The following is a 24,442-nucleotide window of genomic DNA, read 5'->3' as shown; positions in this document are numbered from 1 at the left end:
TTTACATATAAAACTATATTCACAGAGTTGTCCGACCATCATCACAATCAATTTTAGAACATTTTTATCCTCTCTGCCCATAAAAAGACCTATACTCACAGGCGGTCATTTCCCATTTCCCCCACAAACCCTCTCCTCCAGCCCTAAGAAGCTGCTAACCTATAAATCTATGGCTTTGCTTATTCTGGGCAGGTCACATAAATGCAATCATATAAAACGTGGTCCTTTGTGTCTGGCTTCTTTCACGGAGCATAACGCTTTCCAGGCTCATCCATGGGGTAGCATGTGTCAGAGCTTCATTCCTTTTTATTGCTGAATACTATTCCCCTGTATGCAAATGCCACATTTCGTTTATCCGTTCACCAGCGAGGAATCATCTTCATCTTTTTACCAGCTGCCTAGCACCCCATCTGTAAGTGTACTCACCCCCTTGCAGTATTTCCCACTTTCCACTGTTATAAAAAGTGAAAAGGTGGGTGGAACCTTTGAGTGTGGAAGTCCGTATTCTGCCTACACATAGGCGGGTAAGTTTTGTTCTAATGTTTACTTTTTCCTCCCCTACTCTGTCTCCCTAATAAGCACCCCAGGAGGTCACTTACTCCTCATCAGTCTGCACACAGTTATCAAGTTCGATCACGTGGCTGCCGATGAACCAGACCAAATTGGAGAAGTAAGGGACAGCAGTTTTATCTCTGATATAGTGTAGCATGGCCTGGTTATCCACTGAGAAAATTCACAAAAGAAGAGAAAAAAAAAAAAGTCAAGCTACCAAAAATAACTTGGGGGAGATTAAAAAAAAAAAAGCCACAATGAAAAAGCTCTCTATTAGAATCTGAATCTTTTCTGGCTTCCTGGAAATACTTTAAAATGGTTATCTTATTCATAAAACTATCCTCATCAAGGCAGTTCTTATGCTATTTTTACTGTTAATAAAATTAATTAATTGGGCTAAACATCAATAATGCATTAGAAAGCCTACTTATCAGCAGCGTGTTTAGCTAGGCTACAACGAAAGCTACACCATTCTCAAGCAAGTTTCCTGTATTTCCTGTACATGTAAGGATAAGCTAAGAAAGCAGAAAACCAGAGGTTAATAACTTACATGACACTGGAATAAGGAACACAGGAATCGTCATTGAAGGAAAGGCAAAAAACAGACAACGGTTAACAGGGTTAGGAACTGGGATGGTGAGACAGCTGCTCAGAGGGAGAGAGCTGGGGCAGGAGGCATCTAAACCAAAAGACACAGGTTAGAAGAGAACAAGAGAAAACAGAGAGGGAGGCGGCAGAACCGCAGCCCGGAGCAGGTCGCAAACTCAGAAGGCTGCGGGGCTGGCCAGTGACTCAACGAGTGAAGCGGGCAGGCCTGGTGTGCAAACTGGCGACCACGACCCCACAGCGGGCAGCTACTTCTCAGCACCAGCTCACCACCGCCCTGCAGGTCTGTGGGCCCGCAATAGCCAATCTACCTTCTCAGATCAGAAACCCGGATTGTTACCTAAGACCTCCCAGTTTTTAAATATTGGCAACTATGTATTAAAAAATATATAACTAAGCCAATTAAAACCTGTCAGGGCTGGATTCTGCTCCCAGGCCCTCAGTTTGCGACCTCTGGATGGGCCCCACTGGGCCCTTAGGAAGGTTGGTTCTTCAATTTAACGTAATCCCAGACTAGGCTGGAGTGAGTCCCTGGGGAGCTCCTGCATCCTCCCCATTAGAGGTCATCTTAAGTAATAACATCGTAACTCCTGAAGGTCAATACCCTTTGGTCCCTGAGAAAATAGTCCCAGCTCCAGTATGGTGATTACAGGAAAATAACCCCAACCTTCGGCCAAGAAGATATTGCCTCGGAGGGCAATTCCAGGTCGGGAAACTTGTGAGCAGCCAGGCTTTGTGCTGGTGCCGGCAGGGAGCCCTGGAAGGCTTTCTCCTGGAGGCAATGATTTGGGCATTGAACACATCTTGAAAGAAAGAGGAATTTGCCGGGCTTGGCAGCTGGTGGAGAATACAATACTGGCCCCTGCTGTCCATGATGTGAAATGCTTTTATATGTTATTTAAAGATAACATCCCCACTGGAAGTCTATTTTATAGGCCAAAACAAAAACTTAAATCTAATATTTAAAAAAAGCAACTCTGCTTTTGTTTAATGAGTCCTGCATGTGCCTCTCTTAGGACACTACCACTTCTGTGCATGGGCACTAAGACTTTAGCATGCAGAACTGAGTGTGCAGGCTCAAGGCAGTGGCATAAAAATTTCAGTTAAGGGCCCAGTGAAATGGTCAATAACTACAAGCCTTTTGTGAGACAAGCAACCAGAGCTATGATAAACAGGCTCCCTGTTACCACCAGAGAATTCTATGCGTAAACACCTGAGAGCAAGTACTAGCTGCCACGGTAGAAATCAGAAGGAAAACTTACCTTTGTAGACATTCAAAGTGATGGTTCTCACAGCAATTCGAACCATGCTTTCAGGATGGTTAAAAAATTTGATGGCTTCTGTGTACAGGGCAAAGTCATTAGTGTGCTAAAACGAAAGAATACCAAAAAGAAGTCACAAGCCCGTGAGACAGGCCTGCCCCTGACCCCAGCTTTCTGAACTCTACCAGAGACCAAGAAATGTTACCAAACATGAACCTTAAGCCAGTGGTTCATTCCCAGTGGGGACTGTGGGAAGGGATGGGGAGGCGAAACCATGGAAGAAACAGAAAAGGGTCCAGAACTGGGCTCATGTGTGATCTGTTCTACCACTTCTTAGCCGTGCGATGTAATATTTCTAGGCCTCTGTTTCTTCATCTAGAATATGGGGATAATAATTCTCACTTCGTAACTGCTAGGATTAAATGAGGTTATTTTCAGCACAGTGCTAACCCCAGCACCTAGTACCTTAGAAGCACTCAATAGTAACGCCAGTTGTTATTAGATGCTGCTAAAAAAGGCAAGTGTCAAGTTTTCCTACATTCAGAATCTGTCTTGGCTTGTATATATTTCTCTATCTGGAAACACTAGAAGGGTTGAATAAGCGTTATCATGGAGGAGGAGGTCTCAGGAATCTTCTGACACTACAAAGGAATCATCGGAACAGACCCAAACAGCTCAGAACCACAGAAGTCCACTGTGGCAGTCTTTAGGAAAAAAAGGCACAATAGGATCTGGGCCTGGAGACGCTCCACGACATGCTCTGCTGCCCCCTTCTGGCCAGTTTTCCCACATGGCCAACTGGAGGGCACTCATGGGCCGTGAGGGTATGGGGAAGAGGCCACCTCCAGTGAGGTGACAACTGTCTATTAAGGACGAATTGACTTTGAGCACTAGAAGTCAAGTGTACACTTAACAGTAGCTACCGGAACGGCCCATGTAAAAGAGGACACCAAGTCCGCCTCAAAAAACGAGGCTCGTACCATTCCTCTGGTGACCAGCAGGATGCTCTTCCGGAAGCATCACTCTGGCCTTGAAATTCCAAAGTTCTGCCCTCCCAGCCAGGTGCACAGAAGCCCACCTGCACCTGAGTGGAGGGAGAATCTGGCCCCTTCTCTGGTCTGTCTGACCTTTGCAGGTGGGTTTTCTTCCACCAGGGAGAGTCCCTTGGAGAATGCTATGTCATTCATCTGGTCTCTGGACGCGTTTATTGAACATCTACTATGTGCTAGGTACTGGGTCACACAATGTTAAATTTTCAAACTGCCACACGTTTTGTGGTTGACAGCTAGTATTTCTTCCCTTTGAGGCCAGCTCTTCCCCAAAGAAAAAGAAAAGCAAGGTTCAGGTCACCGTCGCTGCATCATATGAGGATAGCTGGATGGATTCTGCCCAGACTCGGACGATATGTTTGAGACTGCAGTCTGACTTCAAATACAGGCCGTGCAGCATGTGCAACGGCCAATCAGAAGATGCCTGCCATGTGGCTGTGTGATAGCTGGCCTCCAAGGTGGCCCAATGATCCTGATCTCCTGTGTTACACACTCGTGTTGTCCTCTCCCACAATGAATCAAGCCTTGCCCTTGTGGCCTAAAGACTATGGCAGAAGTGATGGTGTGTGGCTTCTGATGCTGGCTCATAAAAGGCATTACAGCTTGTTTTGGTCTCTTGGATCATTTAATTCTGGGGCAAGCCAGCTGCCATGCCATGAGGACCTTCAAGCAGCCTCTGGAGAAGCTTATATAACTGAAGTCTCCTGACAACAGGCAGTACCAACAGGCCAACCCTATAAGCTAGTCATTTGAAAGCAGATCCTCAACCCCAATCCAGCCTTCAGATGACTGCAGCTTCACAAGATACCACACTAGAAATGTTCTGCCAAGCCACTCCCAAATTCTGGATGCACTGTTCAATAAATGTGACAGATTTCTAACCAGTGATACATGAGAAGAGGTCTGCTAGGAGGCTTCTGGGAAAGAAGTTTTTGAAAGTTAAAAAGGAACACAAATAAGGAAGTGATCTCATCGGGCTTTTCAGCAGTGGCATGTGAGCATGTGATGTCTGGAGCTGCTGCAGCCATTCTGAGACCATGAGAGGTCGAGCCCAAGGATAGAAAAACCTGGGTTCTCGATAAAGTGGTTGAGCTACAGGATGAATCAGTCCCAGGACAGCCGGCATATGTACCTTTTGGCATGTGAAATAAATTGACTTTATTTTTCAAGCTACTTTTAATTGTGAAAACGAGAGCAATTTATTTATTTAAATTTCTAGTAATTCTCCCAAGGAATATCAGGGATGTTGACTTGTAAAGAACAGCAATAGCTATGATTTTAGGGAGCCAGATATATACTAGGTGTTTTCAAGACATCATCACATTTAATTCAATCCCTGGAAAACCCTACAAGGTATATATTATCATTCCCATTTCTCAGAGGAGGAAACTGAGGCTCAGAGGACTGGGGCTTTTCTAAAGTCACACAGCAGAGAAGTGGCAAAGCTGGGTCTGTCTAGAGTGCCTGATTTTCCCACACGGCAACATGACCCCAAGTCAACTTCCAAGCATTTTTCCCTGCCAGGTATAATGCTCTTAGGTAGCACAAATTGAATTTTACATCAAAAACGGAGAGGTAACTTATTAAATTTTAAAAAATTTTAAGCATGCCAAGGTCAAGTATTGCTGTGAAAGTCAGGAAATAGTGAATACATAAGTGCTTTGTAAACAGAGAGAAGGCCACCGGGAAAGAAGGTGCTGCTCTGACCAGCTAGCTTTCCTCTCAAAGGTACCACGTGGCAGTTACTTACCTCATTGTAAAAGAAGTGGACAGTGTGGTTGTTGAGTTTTAACGAAAGTGTTTTCAGGAACGATATGTAATACGCCATAATCTCCTCATCGGAAAAGTCAAATTTATGGACAATGATAGAATTTACATAGTTATTAGAGAGCAAATAATCTAGAGGGAGGAAAAAAAAGAAAAGAAAAACCGGTTAATTCGTGCTAGAGGAAAGACAAGCAGAAAACGTCAGGTGACAGGCAGGTGATAGTGTAAATGTACCCGAACCAGTCAAGCTTCTGGGTGGGTGAGGTTAAACAAGCTTGCAGAGAGCTTAACCTTTAGCCAGGAAAGAAATAGGCCATTATGCATAGTCACTAAAAAGTTCAAGAGCAATGTCAGAGAAAGGCCTGGGTTACCCCTGCCTCCCACGCTAAACAGAAAAGAACACTTGAGCATTTTCTTTTATGGCCGGCACAGTTCAACACAGAGCTTGGAGTGGGACAGACGAGTTGTGCGTGGGCATTTCACAAACCACCAATGGATGAGGGTAAAAAGCACTGTATTTTATAAAAAGCTTCCCCATTTTGCTAGCAAAAGTCACTCTGTCATCCCTGAAAGTCACAAAGGGCCTCATATAGTTCTTTTCTCCCTATATTGTAACATGATTTCATAAAAGCCACTTTATGCTGACCCTCTACTATGAGCCCAGTAGCAAGCTGAGTGCTTTCCGCTATAATTGTCATGACGATACTAGAGCGTAGGTCTCATTCTTCCCATTTTACAGATAAGTAAAAAAAAAAAAAAAAAAAAAAACTCAGAGAAGTTGATTAATTTGCCCAAGGATGCAAAGACAGTAAATTGCAGAGATGGGATTCAAACTCAGGCCCAGAGTCAAAGCCTGTGTTAACATCATCGCTACTGGGTGCCAACAATAAAATCTGGGTGACAAGGGTCTGGGGTACTGGGGCCAACTGTAGAATGGCCACCCTCTCCAAGCTCCCAGTTCCAGGCCCTTGCAGAAATATAGGCCAGCCTGGCAAGAGCTTCCGACTTTGCAAAGGAAGCTAAGAAACAGATTTTAATGCTGCATCTCCTGAGTTTGAAACACTGGCCACTAGATCAGTTCATTTTTAAAGCTGCACTGGCCAGCAAAAAAAGACCAGCCACTGCCCGTGGGCCTGCAGTTCGTGACCTTGGCATTGGGCCCTTGTCAGATATGTTCTCTGAGTCCTCACCAGCCACCCTGCAAAGCAGGCTCTGTTGTCCCTGCTGTCTGGTTGCTCAGCTGCCAACCTGTGAGCTCTGTACCATCCCACCTGCCTCCCAGCAAATGGTTAAAGGCAAAACACAGTTGACATCCTCACTCACAGGCAGACTCGCGAGGCAGTAGAGCAGAGTGGTTCAGAGCATCACTACTCAAAACTGGTCCTCAGACCAGCAGCACGGCATCACTGGGAGCTGATCAGACACACTGGATCTTGGGCCCCAGCCCCGACCCCCAGTCGGATCTTTGGGGTGGACCCAGCACTCCGTGTTAAGAAATCTTAAAGGGCTTGCCATCATCTGGTGTGTGAGATGCACTGGGTTCGAACGTGGACTTGGACCCACACTGCCTCTGCCATGTCCTGGCTGGGTGACTCTGCACAAGCCACTTACCCTCCTCACTCCCCAGTCTCCTTGTCTAAAAACTAAAAAAACAGTACCTGCCTCACGGGGCTGTTGTGGAGATTAAAGGAGATGATACATGAAAAGCACTAAAGACAGTGAGGGACACAAAGCAAGCACTCGGTAACGGGCACTGCCATTATTCTCACTGCTATCATCTGCAGTCACAATCTCCACCACTGTATTCCCAGGACCGAACACAACTGCTCTTGGGTGAACTGGAAATAAACCATTAAGTTATTTGGCTCAATAAGGTACTGACCTTAGGCCAAAGTATTACTGAAAAGACTGGAATCACCAAACACAACACAAAAGCCACCCGGGAGTCCAGGGCTGTGAGAAGACATGGCACGGGCCACAGCTGGAGAAGCCAGCTCTCCAGGAAAGCCACTGTGTTCAGAAAAGCACACTGGGGAGTCTAACTTTACAGACTGGCCGTGAAGGACGTAGTCTTAAAACGGTTTTCAAAATCTCCCGATTGGAACAATTCCTGAGATAGATCTTGGAGCCTGCTCCCAGAGAGGTCTGGAGTGAGAGCCTAAGAATCTTACTGTGTTTAAAAACGAAGATCCACATATCACAGATCTTGAGTGTACAGCTTGATATACGTGGAAATGTACATATATATATGAATGTAAGTACACGTACCTATGTGTTTTTATATATATACACACCTCACAAATCTTAGGTGTCCAGCTTGATGAATTTTTGCAAGCGCAGACACCATAAACACCACAAAGATCAGACACAGCACATCCCCAGCTCCCCAGAAGGCACCTCGTTCCCTTGCCTAGTCATTACCCACTGTCCAAAGACAGACAACCCCTACTTTGACTTCCATCACCATAGACCAGTTAGTTTTGCTTGTTCTTGAACTTCACGTACATGGAATTACACAGCATGCATGCTCCTTATGTCTGGCCTCTTTCACTCATCACATCTGAGTCATCTGTGTTGCTGCACGTAGTGGGAATTTACTCCCTTTTTTCCTTTCTGCTAATTAGTATTCCATGCTTGAACAGTCCATCATCTACCCAAGCAGCCTAGGGGATGCTACTGCCTAGAGCACTTCGTTTCCATTCTGTCATTCTGGCTGTGGTTAGGCATCGATGGGCTGGCAAGAGCAGAGACTGTGGAGCTGTCATGTTGAGCCCCATCGTGACTGGTTAGTGGCTTCCGGGCCACCAGAAGTACAGATGCCGATGCTGGCAGCTTCAGACATGCAACCATGAGCCTCCTGCCTACATTCTTGAGCTGGAAAAGCCACATGCTCCAATCGCTGCCCCGTGGGGACTTTTCCAGGGCCTCCACAAGGTGACTCTGTGGGTGGTGGGGGGCCACCATGAGGGCAGCGGGGGTGCGTCTATTATTCGGCTGGGATTTTTCTCCTACCCCCTCACTGTGTAGCCAACTTTCTGTGGTATCCTTTTATAATAAACCTAGGAGTCTATAAGTAATCTCAGTCTCTCGGGCCTTCTGTCACTTATGTCACAGGCAACAACAGGTGCACTCGTGAAGTGGCTGCTTGTAATAGCGAAAATCTGGAAACCACCTAAATGCCCATGGTCAAGTTAAATAAGTTATGACCCAACAAAATGCAACCATTGAACCAAACTACGTAAGGATGCATAAACGGACAATCGAAGATCTAAAATACACTGGCAGGCTGGAGGGAAATAAAGCAAACAGCAGAATGGTATGAGACTGGTACGTGTAAACTGAACTGAGCGTGAAATTCTATAGAGCTTTTGCTTTCTATATTTTTGTAATGCTTGATTTTTTTTTCCGGTTGTTGTTTAATAATGAGAACATTTTCTTTCTATAATTAGAAAATAAAAATAAAAGCAAAAGTCATCTATCTGTCTCATCCCCCACAAATTTAAGTTCTGTAACAAGGCAGTGATTTCTGCCACTTTGGCAGCGTTTATAAAAGTGCGCTGGTGAATTCCTCATAGAGCCAGTGGCATCTGCCTGAGTTTCTTTTCTCAGGGAGCCCTTTTTAGACCTGCTACAAGAAAAGCCATGTGATCCAGGAACCCCAGAATGTTTCATTGTCCCAACTCCCATCTTTAATCTAGCAGCCCGTGGCTTGCTGGGCTTAGAAAGGGGTTATCAGAGAACAGACATTTGGAGGAACGCTGGAGTTAATGATAAAACCAGCTCTTCTGGACTCTTCTGTCTGCCAGAGCCCGTACTACGCGCCGCACACACGCTGTCACGCTTAGTCCTCTAACCACTCCATCCCGCAGGTACTAGGATGAACTCCTCTTCGTGGAAGCGGAAACTACTGTCTTTAACAGTCCGGTTGGGGATCAGTCCCCATGCATGCGTGGGGAATGTGTGGTTCTGAGTCCAGGGCCTGCATTACTGAGCTGGGTCTTCCCCGCTTGGAGTTTTCAGAAACCACACATAATTCATATTCAGCGTAACAAAAGCTGATAACAAGAGAAACCACTTAAGGAGAGTGAGTCAACTCAACGTTTGTCAACTCACATTCACTGGGCAGTGTAAGGAGTTTTGTGAGACAGAAGCACCATCTAGTGGCCACTTCTGAGAGCCTCCCTTCAGCCGCTATTTCTTACCTCTCCCTCCTTCCCCAAATGTCAGTGACACCATCTCTGCCTCCTTATATGCATGAGAAACTTTTTCAAACCTGTCTTGGGGAACCTAAAGTCCGCCTCAGACATAGACATTTGGTCACTTGGCCTCTCTCCCCTACTTTCTGCAGCAGGGTCTGGGGCTTGGTGTGGTCATCTCGTAATAACAAAGACAGCACGCTGGTTGAGCACAGAGGATGCTCAACCTTAATCAGGGTTAATCAGAGTTTCTCGCCCTCCGCACTGCTGACATTTTGAGCTGTAGAATCCTTTGTTGTGGGTCGTCCTGTGTAGGGTGGGATATTTAGGAGCATCCCTGGTCTCTGCCCATGAAATGCCAGTAGCAAACCCCACCACGACCACCACCATTACCGCAACCAAGAATGTCTTCAGATACTGACAAATATCCACTGGAGGCACCCCCTCCCCCCCGCCCCAGTTAAGGACCACTGATATAACTCGCCTGAGATGAACCCCTTCTCGATTCTGTCACTTTGGGCCAATGACTCAAACTCTCCGGGTTTTAAATGAGGGCAGGGACAGCACCTGCCTGTCGGGAGCAGGGGTGCAGGGGTGCGGGGGTTGTTTCGGATGAAGAACCGGGACATGGTGAGGGCAGAGAAGAAGCTCCAAGTCACACGTGCCAGTCCTGCGGATGCTAAAGCCCACGCCCTTGCATACTCCCTGGCGAGTTCTCCCTCCTCCTGCTGCTCCAATGCTTGTTCCCTTGGCTGACTGATTATTCAGTGACTCCTAATTCTTTAGTAACAAATTAGGAAGTAGAAACACGAACAGAATCACTCAGCAGGGGGGAGCCCTCTCTTAACCCTTCACAGTACTCACCATGCAGGGATAAACGTGGTGTTAAGGATCGAACTGAGCGCCCCCAAAATTCCTATGGTGAAGCCCTAATCCCCAATGTGACTGTATTTGGAGATAGCCCTTAAAGAGAATTAGGTTAAATAAGGTCCTAGGGCAGGGCCCTAATCCAACAGAACTGGTGTCCTTATAAAAGGAAGGGCTCCCAGAATCGTGTGTGTGTGTGCGTGCGTGTGTGTGTGTGCGCGTGCACACGCGCACGCACGTGAACAGAGGAAAGACCACATGAGGACAGAACAAGAAGGGAGCCGTCTGCAAACCAAGAAGCGCAGCCTCACCAGAAACCAGCCCTGCAGCACCTTGACCTTGGACTTCCAGCCTTCGGAAAATAAATTTGTCGTCTAAGCCGCCCAGTCCGGGGTACTTTGTCACGGCAGTCCAAGCACTCATGGCAAGCATGGGCATTCAAAAAAACAACACAAAAAACATGCCAAACTACATATTGCCGACACTTGGTGGTACAAAGGCAGGTAGGTGTCAAGGATACTACTTACAAAGTGAGGTCTCATGACTGATATTCTCAAAGAGGATGTTCAAGGTCTGCAGCAGCTGAACGCACACGTAGCGGCCTGATTTCTGCCGCAGGATGTTCAGGAAGAAAACAAACATGTTCTTCTCCAGGAAGAAGCTAGGGAGGGAATGGGAAAGTGTCAACGGTTTGCTTCCACATGTGAAAGTCCAAATCATCCTGGCTACATGCAGAGTGCCCATGTGTACCCCCACCCCACAACGGCATCCGCAGAGCAGCCAGGCCACGTCGCCCGCCCGGCCTCGGCCGCTGTGCTATCCAGCTCCCACGATGCTGTCTTCCACCAAGGCCAATACGACCTTTCAAACACTCCTCCCAGAATGTGAGAACAGTGCGGATTCTGGGAAGCAGTTAACTAGATCTCTGACAGAATGGGAAAGACCTTTACCTGCAAAATGATTACACAGTAATCTATGCTTATAAACCCGACAAGCAGAATTTTCCATCAAATATTTGATAGCCTTCGTTTTCCTAACTAAGCATTTCCTCGGCTCTCCATGTCTTTTGAGTGTTAAACAACAACAATGGGAATTCCCCACAAAGGGGCAAGATAATGCTGAATATTAAGAGCTTTGGTTTCTAATTTGTCAAGTCTGTAGTTTCCATATCTAAGGAATAAGAACTGGAAGGAAATAGAAGATGCTGGTGTGGTGGGGGACCCTAGGAGTTCCCACGTCTGCATTTGCCATTCTTGTTCTGGACAGGACATTTGTCTGTACACAACTTGGTGGCACTGGCTTTTGGGGGTACACATTGGCTCTTTTAGTTTTGAAAAGGAGACAGAATGCCCTAGTGTCTTTCTTTAAAGGAAGAAAGCAATGTTTCTAGTTATGTGTTCTCTGAATTTAAGCTAAGACCAGATAACCTCTCATCTGGGATACTCTAAACAAATTCCTGCAGTCAAGTGTGTCTGCTGGTTGACTTAGTTTTGTTGTCTCTCGCCCCTCAACTGTCAGCTGCATGGTGGCAGGGCTGTGGGCCTGTTTAAACCCATCAAAGTGTAAATGAATGAATAAATGACCTAAAAAAAGACCCCTAAAATCTTTTCCAACTCTGACTCTGGGAGCCATTCACATTGACCCCCCCCAGAATATTCCAATCATTTGACCTATTTTGTTTACCTTGTTTACAAGTATCACCCAACAAGCTCACAGCAGCACAATGACGGTCCACTTAGGAACTCATCAAAATGCCTGTACCTAGAGCTTATCCAGCATGAAGTCCAAGGATCTGGATTTTTTAAAGCACCCCAGAGGAGCGGGGTAGGGGGGCTTCTTGGAAAAATGACTAATTCTAGGGCTGTGGCAAGGAAAATACAAGATGAGCCTAGAGCATCTTATAGTACCAAGAAGTCAGGAAGTGCTCAAAAAACAAAAGGACGGGGGCGTGTCAAAGGGACACAGGGACCAACCTGAAAGAGCACCCGATGGCCGAAGCTGGGACAAACTGAGCAACAAGATACACAATGCAGTATTGGATTATAATCCAAAGTGTAAAATAAATATCCATGAATTCATACTGATTAATGATTGACTAAATAAATAACTGGGGAGAAGAAACAAATCTTCCATGCAGAAGAATTTCAAATAATGCAGATACTCCTCCCTTCCAGAAGGTGAGACTTAACTCCCACGCTCCCAGGTGGCATAGGTATTCCTCGAAAGTGTCAAGGTTGCCACAGACCAGAGGACACTAGGGAGATGTGACAACTAAATGCACTGCGGAAGACTGAATTGGGATCCTAAAGCAAAAAGAGGCTACTAATGGGAAAATCTGGCAAAATCCAAATCAAGTCTGGAGTTTATTCAATAATCAGGTACCGATATCAACTGCTCAAAAAATGCACCGCGGTAATCAAAGATATTAACAACGGTGGACACGCGGGAGGGGTATATGAGAACTTTCTGTACTATCTTCACGAATTACTCCAAAATAAAAAAGGTATTAAAAAAAAATTCTCTTGGGGACTCTGTTAGGCAGCCATTTAATTACTGGACCTCAAAGAGCTCAGGAGTTTTTTAAGCGGGCATTCTAGTAAACAGGGACACGGTTTCTAATCTTTAACGCAAGGGTCTCTCTCATTTCTAAAAATATAATGATCAACCAATTCCCCATGGATACTTAAAAGAAGCTAGTCCCATTTATAAGCAACGCCTTGCTTTATTACTCATGTTGTCCTCTGGGGATCATGGCCAGTGTCACAGGTTTACACTTTCCATAAGTAGCTTTATCTTAGTTAATCCTCCTGATGAAAATATAGAGCTATCCAGAAAATCAGCATAGCTAATAAGAATCCAAGTTGGAAAGAGAATACCTTTATTTTTTTTTTAAATGGGTTTTAAAGTGGCCTCAATACTTACAATTGAGATTGTTTTATATAAAAATATAAAATATTTTTGGTGGTTGTGTTTGATGGTTGTCATAACCCAACTTCTTCTGCACTCAGATCCTGAGCCAGGTCTACTGGGAATTAGTTCATAGTTAACAGCTTTTTCTTTTTAACTTTCCAACAGAGACACCTTTTTTTTTTATTATGAACTGCTAACATTTCTTAGTGCCTATTTTATATCAGGTGCTAGGCAAGAAACTCTCTCTCTCCTTTAAAAATGAAGAAACTGAGGCTGGACTAAGAGGAAACTGAGGCTGGCCTAAGATTGCTCATCTAGGAAGCACGAGAATAAAGACAAACTCTTGTGTGGGTTCCAGCACGAGGCACTGCTTCAACACCTCACTAACAGCTGTGTGACCTTAGCCACAACTGGGACAACGGGGCCTCCACCCTGGGTCCTGAGAGACGCAGGGGGATTATCTCATCAAGAGCTCGGCACTGAGCCTCGTCCATCAATAAACACAAAACAAGTCCACCCTTAAGTCTCTCCCAGGGCAGGGTCCTTTTGGGTCCCTTAGAGTCTAAGCATCCAGGACACTGTCTCCTTCCTTGGAGATGATAATCAGACACCACTGGGAAAATGATCCACGATGTTGTCAGTTTTCTAGAGAGACTCATTTCCATAATTACCCCATTTTCAGCTTCCATTTCTACAGTGTTTCAAGGACATTTTACATAGATAGAGAGGTAGAGATATATATTTGTGTAAGACCAAATTGACATGAAATTCTGACATCAGAAATGACTCCTGATATCCATTTAGGAAAATATTCAAAAGAAGAAGAATCAAAAAACATCAGAAACCCTTACTCAAATACAGAGCTGTCATTCTGATCTCCCCAAATCAGGATCTCGGTGATGGAACGGATGGTCTCCACCAGCAGGTTCCGGTTCTGTTCTGTGACTGTAGTGTTTTTGGTCAAAACGTGGTACAGATACCTGAGAGAAAGGAAAGATTACCAACTGACATGAAAGCCAGGCTCAATGACCATTAGCAATACTTGGGGGACAATATGGCTGTGTTTTTTCAGATCCAGTTAGCACTATTTCCATTCAGATGAGACAGAACTCACCACTCAAGAAAAATGGCTTTGAAGCATTAGATAACCGGGGACACACCAATCCCAACTGAGGTATAAGAATGGTCAAGCCCTTGAAGACAGCCACCCTCAATCATAAGAGAATCACCTGGAGAGCTGGATAAAGTGGGATTATGGGAGCCCACCTGGAGATTCAGATTCAGGGGGGCTGAGGGAAGAGCAGGCACTGGTCTTTTTCACATGCTCCCAGGTGATTCTGATGCTCATGGAGCATGTAGAGAAACATGGCTTAGGGTTGAATGCCTAACATAAGACCCACAAGAGGTAGGGCCACAGTTTAGGGAGGGTGGGTCTCAAGCGAGGTAAAAATCATGTGCAATCAAGATTACCCTTGGATTGCCCATAATCCCCCATAAAGTGCAGACTGCCCATCGGAACTGATGGCTCACATGAACTGGGTTGCTTGCAGGGCACCTATCTTATCTGTTGAGCACAGCTTGTTGAATTCACAAAGTCAAGTGGGCCTGAGACCATGGCACTGTACCTCACCCACCCATATGGTCCTGGAAGGCTTACGTTGCTCCAGACTTGTGCTAGCGGCTGGGGCAGAGACAAGAAGGCCCAGGCCAGTCCTCTACTGGCGGTGAGGGTAACTGAAAGAGTCGCTGAGGCCCGTTGTAAGCAGGAGCCCAGGAGCCTTTTAAGAGGCAGCAATGCCAGAGCCCACAGACTGAGGTAATTTCAGCTTCTGTGGAAGCCTCAGACTTGGGAAGGACAAGGGGATATGAAGAAGGAGCGACTCATCTCCCGACTTATTATCACCACCTTCAGTTTGGGGGTGGGGGCTGGTGAAACCAAGACAGGGAAAGATTGGAGAGTCGAAAATCTCTAAAAACTGGGAAGAGGTAGAACCTTGAAGATGGAACAATAAGGAACAATCTGCTGCTTAAGGAAGCTGGGTTTGAATTAAAAAATGCCTGCAAATTTACCATGCAATAACTAGAACAGAAATCTCCACGAACGGAAGTCACTACCTGGGCCCAAATCTACCGCAAGGCTGCACGTGGGAGCAGAGGCCAGTTTCCCTCTGTGATAAGGCAACTCCATGGCACTGAACCGCCCTGGACGAACCGCCAGGGGGATCCACTCAGAAATCTCTCGTCATGTGTCCTTGACTCATCCTCCCCAAGAGACTCAAAGAGCAGAGTTTTTCAAATTGTGATTCACTGGCCTCCTGCATCAGAATCACCTAAGCTGCAGATGCTAGTTCCCTACCCCCAGACCCAGGGAACTGACTCGCGGGTGTGTTACGTGCCGGTGAGTCGGCTCCGACTCCTGGCGACCCTATGAATGAGCGCTGTCTGCAATGTCCTGTCCTCCACAGCCCTGCTCCACTCCTGTACACTCAGGCCTGTGGTTTCTTTTAGAGAGTCGATCTATGTCATATTCAGTCTTGCTCTTTTGCTGCTGCCTTCTGTTTTTCCCAGCATTATTGTCTTTTCCTAAGAACCCTGCCTTCTTGTGGTGTGCCCAAAATAGGACAGCTTCAGGTGTGTCATTTTCGCCTCCAGTGACGTTTCAGGCTTAATTTGCTCTAGGACCAGTTGTTCGTCTTTCTGGCAGTCCCGGGTGTCTGTAGAGCTTTCCTCCAACACCATATTTCAAATGAATCAATTTTTTTCCCCATCAGCCTTCTTCAATGTCCAACTTTCGCATCTTTGCATCGTAATTAGAAATACGAGGGTGTAGATGATCATAGCCTTGGCCTTTAATGACACATCTGTGCTCTTGGTGATCTTTCCCGATTCTTCCATTGCTGCCCTTCTGAGTCTCAACCCTCTTTTGACTTCCTGGCTGCAGTCACCATTTGAATTGACAACTGGACCAAAGTTAGCAAAATCTTTAACAATTTCAGTGTCTTCACTGTCTATGTTAAAGTTGTGCGTTTCTTCTGTAGTCATGATCTTCGTCTTCTTGATATTCAAACGCGAGTCCCACTCTTGGCATTTTCTCCTTTCGCTTTCATTGGAAGTTGTTTCAGATCACTGCTACTTTCTACCAGTAAGATGGTGTCATCTGCACATCGTAAGTTATTGATATTTCTTCCACGAATTTTCATTCCTCCTTCCTCTGGGTCTAGCCCAGTTTTTCGTACGGTATGTTCTGCATACAGATTAAACAAATAGGGAGATAAAATGCACCCTTGTTTGACACCTTTGTCTACAGGAAACCATTCTGTCTCCGTACTCTGTCCTGACAGTGGCTTCTTGTCCACAACACAGATTGCACATCAGGACCCATTGGTTTCAGAGCAACCCACAGACTCCTGGGTGCAGGGCCCCAAATCTGCATTTCGAACAAGCTTCCACTAAAGTTTCAGAGCCATTGAGTCACTCACACTGTGGCCATCAGTGATACTCCATGCGGTCCACAGCATACCCACTCCCTGCTGTGACAGGCACTGTTGGTGCCATGGGAGAGGCAGATCCTCCCCGCTCTGGTATTTCCTTCCACGTAGAGGATAACAGCGATGAGCATCACGCTATCATACCTCAGGCCCCATGCGAGGCAGTGGCCTCAGTGAGTGGGTCTGCTCCAAAGACCCCTGGTAGGGATAGTAGAGTTTAAAACTTTAGGACTAGTCTATGGCCATGCTACCCTGAACAAGCCCGATCCCATCTGATCTCGGAAGCTAAGCAGGGTTGGGCCTGGTTAGTATTTGGATGGGAGACCATCTAGGAAGACCAGGTGCTGTAGGCGCTAAAAAAAATAAAATAAATAAATAAGGGACTGTAAATTGACAAGGTCCTTGCAATTTGTGAGGTCAACCAAAGGTTGCCTTGCCTAAAAAAAATAAAATAAATAAATAAATAAATAAATAAATAAATAAATAAATAAATAAAACCTTTAGGACTAGCCCTGACGTCTATACACTGTGCTTTCTGCCCGGAATGCCCTTGCTGCAACTCTTACTCCTATTTCAAAACCCAGTGCAGGCAGCTCTTGGTAAAGCACTCCTTACAGAACCTCCCCAGCCTCCTGCCCAAGTGGGTTTGATTGTTCCCTCCTCTCTGGCACCTCCGTAACCATATGCATTTGCTGCTGCACAGACCAACCTCATTTGCAATGATCTGCCTCCCTGACTAGACTTGAGTCCGTCAAGGTCAGCATTATCATCTTATTGATCTTGGTGACCCCAATATACTCCAAAATGTCTGGTACACAGTAAGTGCTCAGTGAGTGCTGAATGGGGGGTGGGGGGTGGTAGGGGACTGTCGTCATAAACATAAGGTACATCAGAGCATTCAAAGACTAAACACAGTCGAGGGTCCAAAAGTCAAACACAGCGAGTATCAGCAAGTGGTGAGAAGCTCAGGCTTTTAGAGTCCGACAGACAGACTTGGAGTTGACCTCCGGCCCTGCCACTTCCGACCTGTGGCCTTGGATGAGGCACTTCTCTCTGGAGCTCAGCTTCCATAAAGCAGTGGTAACATTCAAAGCCCTCTCACTGGGTTGCTCCAGGGATTCGATGTGATAATGCACAAAAAGAGCCAAGCATGGCATGTGAAACACAGTAAGCACTCAACAGATACAGAGGTAGCAGCTACTACTATTATCATGTTGTGGTTGTTACGTGGGGGCTGTTATTAACATCATTATTAAGTTATACAAGGAATATTCCAGAACTTAGGAAGGAGAGATCAGGCTGGATCTAAACAGTCATAAAGAGACGTTAAGGGAACAGTTACGGGAAGGTACAGAGAAACCAGAGCAGGAAGTCGAAAATCTAGTCTTAGCTGGGTGATCTTGAGCAAGGCACTTAATCTCTGGGAACTTCAGTTCTCTCACCAGTAAGATGGGAGAAACAGCAGTACCATGATGCTTTCGTGCCTGCACATTATGGTGTTGTTAGGAGGAATAAGTGAGTAAAAAGATAGATATCTAAGCTGGCAGTTACTATCTACGACACAAGTGCTGGCTATTATTATTGTTGTTATCATCGCTGCTTCATTAAATAACCTCTGGAAAAAATTCTAGTAACTATGAGGAGGCCCTTACAGACAAACCCAGGGGAAAGAGCAGGGTAGTAAGTCCTGAAAAGAAAATTCTAGAAGCTCCCATGTGTGGCGCGTGGCCTATATGCCTGGTTCTGTGTGAAGGGCTTCGCATGTTCATACTTCGCAGTAACCTGGGGATGTGCAAATCGTGATCGCCGCACAAGCCAGGACAGCGAGTGAGGGGCATTCAGGAGCTCGGCCACAGCCAAAGGGCCACGGGGCCCGGTCTGAGAGTTCCAGCTGTTCCAGCTGTCCTTCCAACACATGTTGGCCCTTTGCCTATTGCAGTGGAGCAATTCTGCTGGGTATATGGTGACATTGCATTGGGGCTTTATTGCATAATAACTGAAGTGAGTGCCTTTTCATATATTTATGGCTATTTGAATATCTTCTGCAAGGTCCTTGTGCAAGTCTTTTTGCTCATTTTTTATTAGGTGGAGTTACCTTTTTCTTATTTATTTGTTGGAGTTCTTTATATATTGTGAACACAAATCCTGTACTGGATATGCATATGACAAATATTTTCTCTGAATGTGGCTTGCCTTTTCACTCTCTTTATAGTGGTCTTTTGATGAGCAGAAGTTCTTAATTTTAATGTAGTCCAATTTATCAGTCTTTCCCTTCGATAGTGTTTATTGAGCTTAAGAAATCCTTCCCAACTCAAAGGTCATGAAGAAATGCTGTTATCTCTAAAAAAAAAAAAAAAAAAAAAAAAGTCACTGCTTTACCTTTCACGCTTTGACTTAGAGTACACCTAGAACTGATTTTTATGTTTGGTGTGAGGTATTGGCCAAAATTTATTGTTTTCTATATGAATATCTAGTTCATTCATCATCATTTACTGAAAAGGTCCTCGTTTCTCCAATGCACTGCAATGTCACCTTTGTCATTAATCAGGTGACTACACGTGGGACTTTCTGGATGCTCCAGTTCCACTGATGTATTTGTTTACTTTTGTGCCAATACCATACTGTCCGATTACTACAGCTTTATAATAAATCTTGCTATGTGACAGTGAAAGTCCTCCGACTTCTTTCCTTCCTTTTTTTTTTCATTACTGTATTGGCTATTCTTGGCCCTTTGCATTTCCATATAAATTTAAAAATCACCTACTCCATTTCCACAAAAATACCTAAGATTTCCTTTAAGGCTGACCTAAATCTATAGCTAAATATGGAGAGACTGATATCTTTACAGTAGTGTAACATGACATTCACCACATTTCTTTCAATGTTTGCTGGAGAGGGGTCTTGCATATCTTTTGTTAGATTTATTCCTACGTATTTGATGTTTTTTGATGCTATAGTAAATTGTAGTGTTTGAAATATTCATTTTCTAAATGTTTATTGCTGGTAAATAGAAATATGCATTAGATCTCAAACTCCGAAGTTCTATGATGATTGTATGTGTACCTGCTCATCTTTTCTCTCCACAATGCCCAGTACACTGTTTTAGATAATGTTTTAGAACAGCAGTTCCCAACCTTTTTGCCACCAGGGACTGGTGCTCCTCTGAGAATCTAGTGCCTGAAGGTTTGAGGTAGAGCTTAGGCGGTGATGCTAGTGCTGGGGAGCGTCTATAAATACAGTTGAAGCTTCACTGGCTCACGGCTAACCTGCTATGCAGCCCGGCTCCTAACAGGTGACAGACCAGTACCAGTCCACAGCCTGGGGGTTGGGAACCCTTGTTTTAGAAGAGATCTCAATGTATGTTTGCTTACATGTACTGGTGGGGAGGGGAGGGGAAGAAGCCTAATGGATTAGGATTTAATATTTTAATAATGTATCTAATCCCGCTGTTTTGGAAAATCAAGTAATTCAACCACCTCCAGGATATTAACATAGTTTAATAACTTTAATAACTTTCTGTTTAGAAATGTAACACTCGTTTTAGAAAGGTTGGAAACTTCAGCAACAACAAAAGAGAAATGACAACTGTCAATCATGCCCAGAGATGAGCGCTGCCAGAAATACAAGGTATTTCCCTGGGTCTTTTCCTTTGCTATGGATATTTATACAGTTGAGTTCATGTTGTATGTGAATTTCCAAGCCCATCTTTTCTTCCTACCTCTGGCTAAACTAAAAGCATTTTTTTTTTTGTTATTGATAACTGTTGCAAACATCTATATGGCTACACAGTATACCATTGAAAAGACAAACACTGGCAGTTACTCTTCTGCTGAGCATTGGGATTTTTAAGCCTTTAGATGATCAACAATGTTACGAACAAAGCTGTGTCCCTATCTCAGATAAGTTTCCCAGGACGGAGTGATTGGACATTTAACTACAGCAAATGAAGACTTTTCTCTTACAATCTAACAACTGTTACAATGATAACATTTTCCCTCAAACTCTGTGTGCACATTTTTATTATCATCATCACCAGAGCTGCTGCAGCCTCCTACTGCCAGATCCTGTTCCGAGTGTCTCAGATGCAGTCGCTCATTAAACCCAGTTGATGCTCTGGAGAGCTGAGGTTCTGGGAAGCTAGAACCTGCCCAGAGTCCCTACAGAGAGAACCCAGGCAGTCTGACTCCAGACCCCATGCTTATAACCATCATAGTATAGAAAATGCAAACGATGAAGTAAACAACACTTTTCTTAGCCAATCGTTTACATGAAGTTATGAATGCCTGGCATACAAGAAAATCAAATAGATAAACAAGCCAAAAAGGCATGAAAATAAGTATCAGATCTTAAGGCAAGTCTTATAACTGGCCCTTACTCCATTTCTTCAGAAAACAGCCAGCATTACCATATCTCTAACAGAAGCTCTATAGAATGTAAAATCCCAATATCAGACCCTTGCATATTACCAAACTCTACCATAAGAGATGAGCTTAAGAGTTTGAAATGCCTGGAGACTGGAGAACTGCTGCCTATTGCCAATGTGCGATCAACACACTAGAGGCTCATCACCTAGGACTATAGACAGTAAACAAATCCTACCCCAACAGACCCTGCTTTCTCAAGAGAGTTACTTACTTCACAAGTTAAACCATTACAGTTAATAACAATTATGTCCACTTCAGAGATAGATATACTAAGTTCAAGTTCATACAAGTTTTATAACTTGTAACATAATATAGCTTTTAGGATGCTCCTGTTGGAAGAGCCTGAAACCTTCTGCAAGCTACAGTGTGAGAAAGGACAAGCGACGTGACAAAGGCCTCAGGGGCTAGAAATCCATTGCCCCAAAGCACATCCCCCCAAAATAATGATATCTGGTGTGGAGGAAAGGGCGGGTACACGGAGCCTGTGTCTGTTTGGCCTCCTCAGCACCAAGGCAGAGATGTCTCAGATATTCCCCAGAGTGTCCCACTCTGTGCCTTGAAAACCTTCATTTGGTCAGCATTCAGCCTTCTGGCCAGAAGGACAAGGAGAAGCTCCATCCAGCGTGGAACCACATTAGAGGCTTAGAGAAGGGTATTACAGGTGGTGCTTCCCCTGATGAATCACCCTGAAAGATGTCAAGCAGGGCCGGCGAGTGAGACCGGGTCTGAGATGCCAGGGAGCTGGCAATCATGGCCGATGTGTAGGCAGGGCTTTTGGCCCTAGAAAAACTCACAGCTCCAGCACGGACACTGTGACCAAACTGGCAAGGACAGGCTGTTGTTAAGAAAAGCTTGGCAAGAACTTGCCTCTTTTGTTCATCCTGTGACAAATATTTGTTGATCACTTACTACATGCCAGGCCCTGTGCCGGCATCTGACAATTTTCAGGTGAACAAGCCACATACATCCCTGTCCTCATGAAGCTTATATTCAAATTGGGAGACAGACAACCTAATATATAACTGAGTAAGACCATTTCTGACGGCAAAAGGACATGCCTGAGGAACGCTGGCCAGCTTTCTAGGGATAAAGCTTGAAGAGCTCAGAGCATCTAACAGCTATTCTAACTCTTTGGCTATGAGAAGACTGTATACAATAATGTATTAATTGAGTGAGACAGTGAGAACAAGAACATGCGAAGTTAGAGAAGATGGTAAAACTTTTTCTTAGCTGATGTTACCAGGGCAATTTTTATGGAAGAACTGGTATTTTGAGGATACAGTTAAGCATTTGGATAGGCAAAAAGAGGAGGGGAGTTCTAGTGGAGGGAACAAAGATGCAGACAGGTGGGCATATGAGATGCGTATAACAGTGAGTATGAAGGACCATCAGTGTGAAATGGCACAGAAATAGCCTTGGATTACAGTGGACTGCTACCCTAATTTACCAGAAGATGGCAGCAGTCCCCCGAGTGGACACTCACCTCCAGTTTTGCCTCCTCCAATCCATTCTCCAACTTTGGCAGGCCCACAGCACTGCTCTGGTTAAAAACTTTCAATGGCTCCCCACTGGTCTCAGCCTAATGTTCTAATTCCATACCATGATTTACAGGGCCCAGCAGGACCTGGCCTCTGTCACCTCTTCCACCTTATTTCTCTCCTCTAGGGTACTACACGTCCTCCTCGCCCATGTACATACACAGCCCTTACTGAACAACCCAGGTCTCTCTCCACCAGGCTTCTCAAACACTGCTTCCTCTCCCTGAGCGTCCTCCCTTCCACCCTGCACCCCACCACCTCAGTACGGTGATAACCACTCATCTTTCAAGTCTCCATTTAAATGGGTGTCCAGCCACCAAGGATGCTCCTATTCTAGAGCCTGGCTTTGAGGACCCTCCTCTGTGCTACCAAACCAGATGGTTGGGAATAGAGTCTGGAGCACTCTGAAGGCCTAGAAAAACTTAGACTTGACGTAGTGGGTGCCTTGGACCCACCACGGGGAATAGAATATTCTAAGAAAATGAATCTGGCAATATTGTACCCCAAGCTTTAAAAATAATCAGTGCTATCTTAGACAAAAGTTGAATATACCAATTAGGTGAACATCTGCCTGCTGGGTATACATTCTCTATCTCTTCGGGTAATAATTCCTAATTTTCCTATGGGGAACCACCCCTTCCTCTCATTCTCTGACCACTAGCTTGGGTGGAACTGATGCCACCCGAGCACCAGGGAAAGGCCAATTAGAGCACCCCACAATCCCTGCCATAGTCACTAGTTCAGGGATGGGCATGAGATCCCAGGTTGGTTTAACAATTCTTAATTCTGGACTTCTGCTAGCAATACTAAGAAAAGAAGCTTTTCCCAGGGATTGCTAAGCTGATATGATGTAAGCCTGGAGCCTGCTGAGAATTGCACCAATACAGGAGAAAGGAGAGATCAGAACTGGAAACAGGAAGATATTGATGGCTTCACCTGAACACCTGGACTTAGCCACGGCTTAGCCAGGACAGACTGTTCAGTGACAGGAGCCAATCGGTTCCATTTGGGGCTTAAGGCAATTCCATCTGGGTTTATGTCATTTGCACCCAAGAATCTTAAACCATACAAAAGGGTGATCGGAATTATGACAATCACACATCACAAGAACAAAAAAGTTTCATCAGTTGTGGACTCACAGTTCCCGGTTCAGGTGATGTTTCAGTAGCAATCACTTGACTCTCATTAAAGGTTCTGCTCAGCGATATGCATTTGTTAGTAAATGTCACAGCCTCACCACTAGTCTGGGCAATAAACCACCATGACATGTAGCAAATAATCTCTCAGTATTTCAATCTGCTTCAACTAAATCATGAACTCGATTCAGTACACAAAGATCACAGGCACACAGTTTTCCATTGTTTAGCAAAAGTAAAACACTGTCTAACATGAAAATTCCTTTCTAGTCTGAAAGCTGGGAATATTATGTAGAATAACGTGGTTCAAAAAGGGTTTCTAGCTCTCCAGACTATCTGTTTTCTGTAAATCTCAAACTGTTCTTAAAAATTAAATCCATTAAAAAAGGGGAGGCATTCACAGATGCTTTGTGTGCCCTCAAAAAATGTCAATTCTAAATTCTTTTATACATCTTAATATTTTCTTTTACATATCTTAATCTCTCTTAGGTCAGGGCAAGAGTGCATTAGAAACTGTCACCTGTCATTAGTAGGCGGACCAATCTGTACCACATCCCCAGGACTTTCTCAGTTTTAATACTTAAAGTCCCATGCATTGGGAAACCCCTCAGTCCCAGGCTCACCAGGATGCTTGGTTGCCCCACGTG

General features: G+C 44.9%; 1 protein-coding gene and 1 non-coding gene across 2 annotated transcripts in view; one reads left to right on the top strand and one right to left on the bottom strand.

The window, feature by feature from the left end:
• The window catches only part of CLEC16A (C-type lectin domain containing 16A), a 199,619-nt gene that overhangs the window by 172,206 nt on the left and 2,971 nt on the right, over positions 1-24,442 (bottom strand). The window contains 6 exon segments of the mRNA XM_039885578.1: positions 599-723; positions 1,103-1,108; positions 2,421-2,526; positions 5,220-5,368; positions 10,827-10,960; positions 14,061-14,189. Of these exon segments, the coding sequence (XP_039741512.1) occupies positions 599-723; positions 1,103-1,108; positions 2,421-2,526; positions 5,220-5,368; positions 10,827-10,960; positions 14,061-14,189 (649 nt within the window).
• LOC120620586 (5S ribosomal RNA) lies at positions 16,932-17,050 on the top strand. Its single transcript, XR_005657940.1, has one exon. It is a non-coding gene; the product is annotated as a 5S ribosomal RNA (ribosomal RNA).

This window comes from Pteropus medius, unplaced genomic scaffold (assembly GCF_902729225.1).
Source record: "Pteropus medius unplaced genomic scaffold, Ma_sr-lr_union100, whole genome shotgun sequence".
Taxonomy (NCBI): Eukaryota; Metazoa; Chordata; class Mammalia; order Chiroptera; family Pteropodidae; genus Pteropus; species Pteropus medius.
The sequence above is the reverse complement of the archived record's forward strand: the minus strand, read 5'-3'. Positions and strand labels throughout refer to the sequence as shown.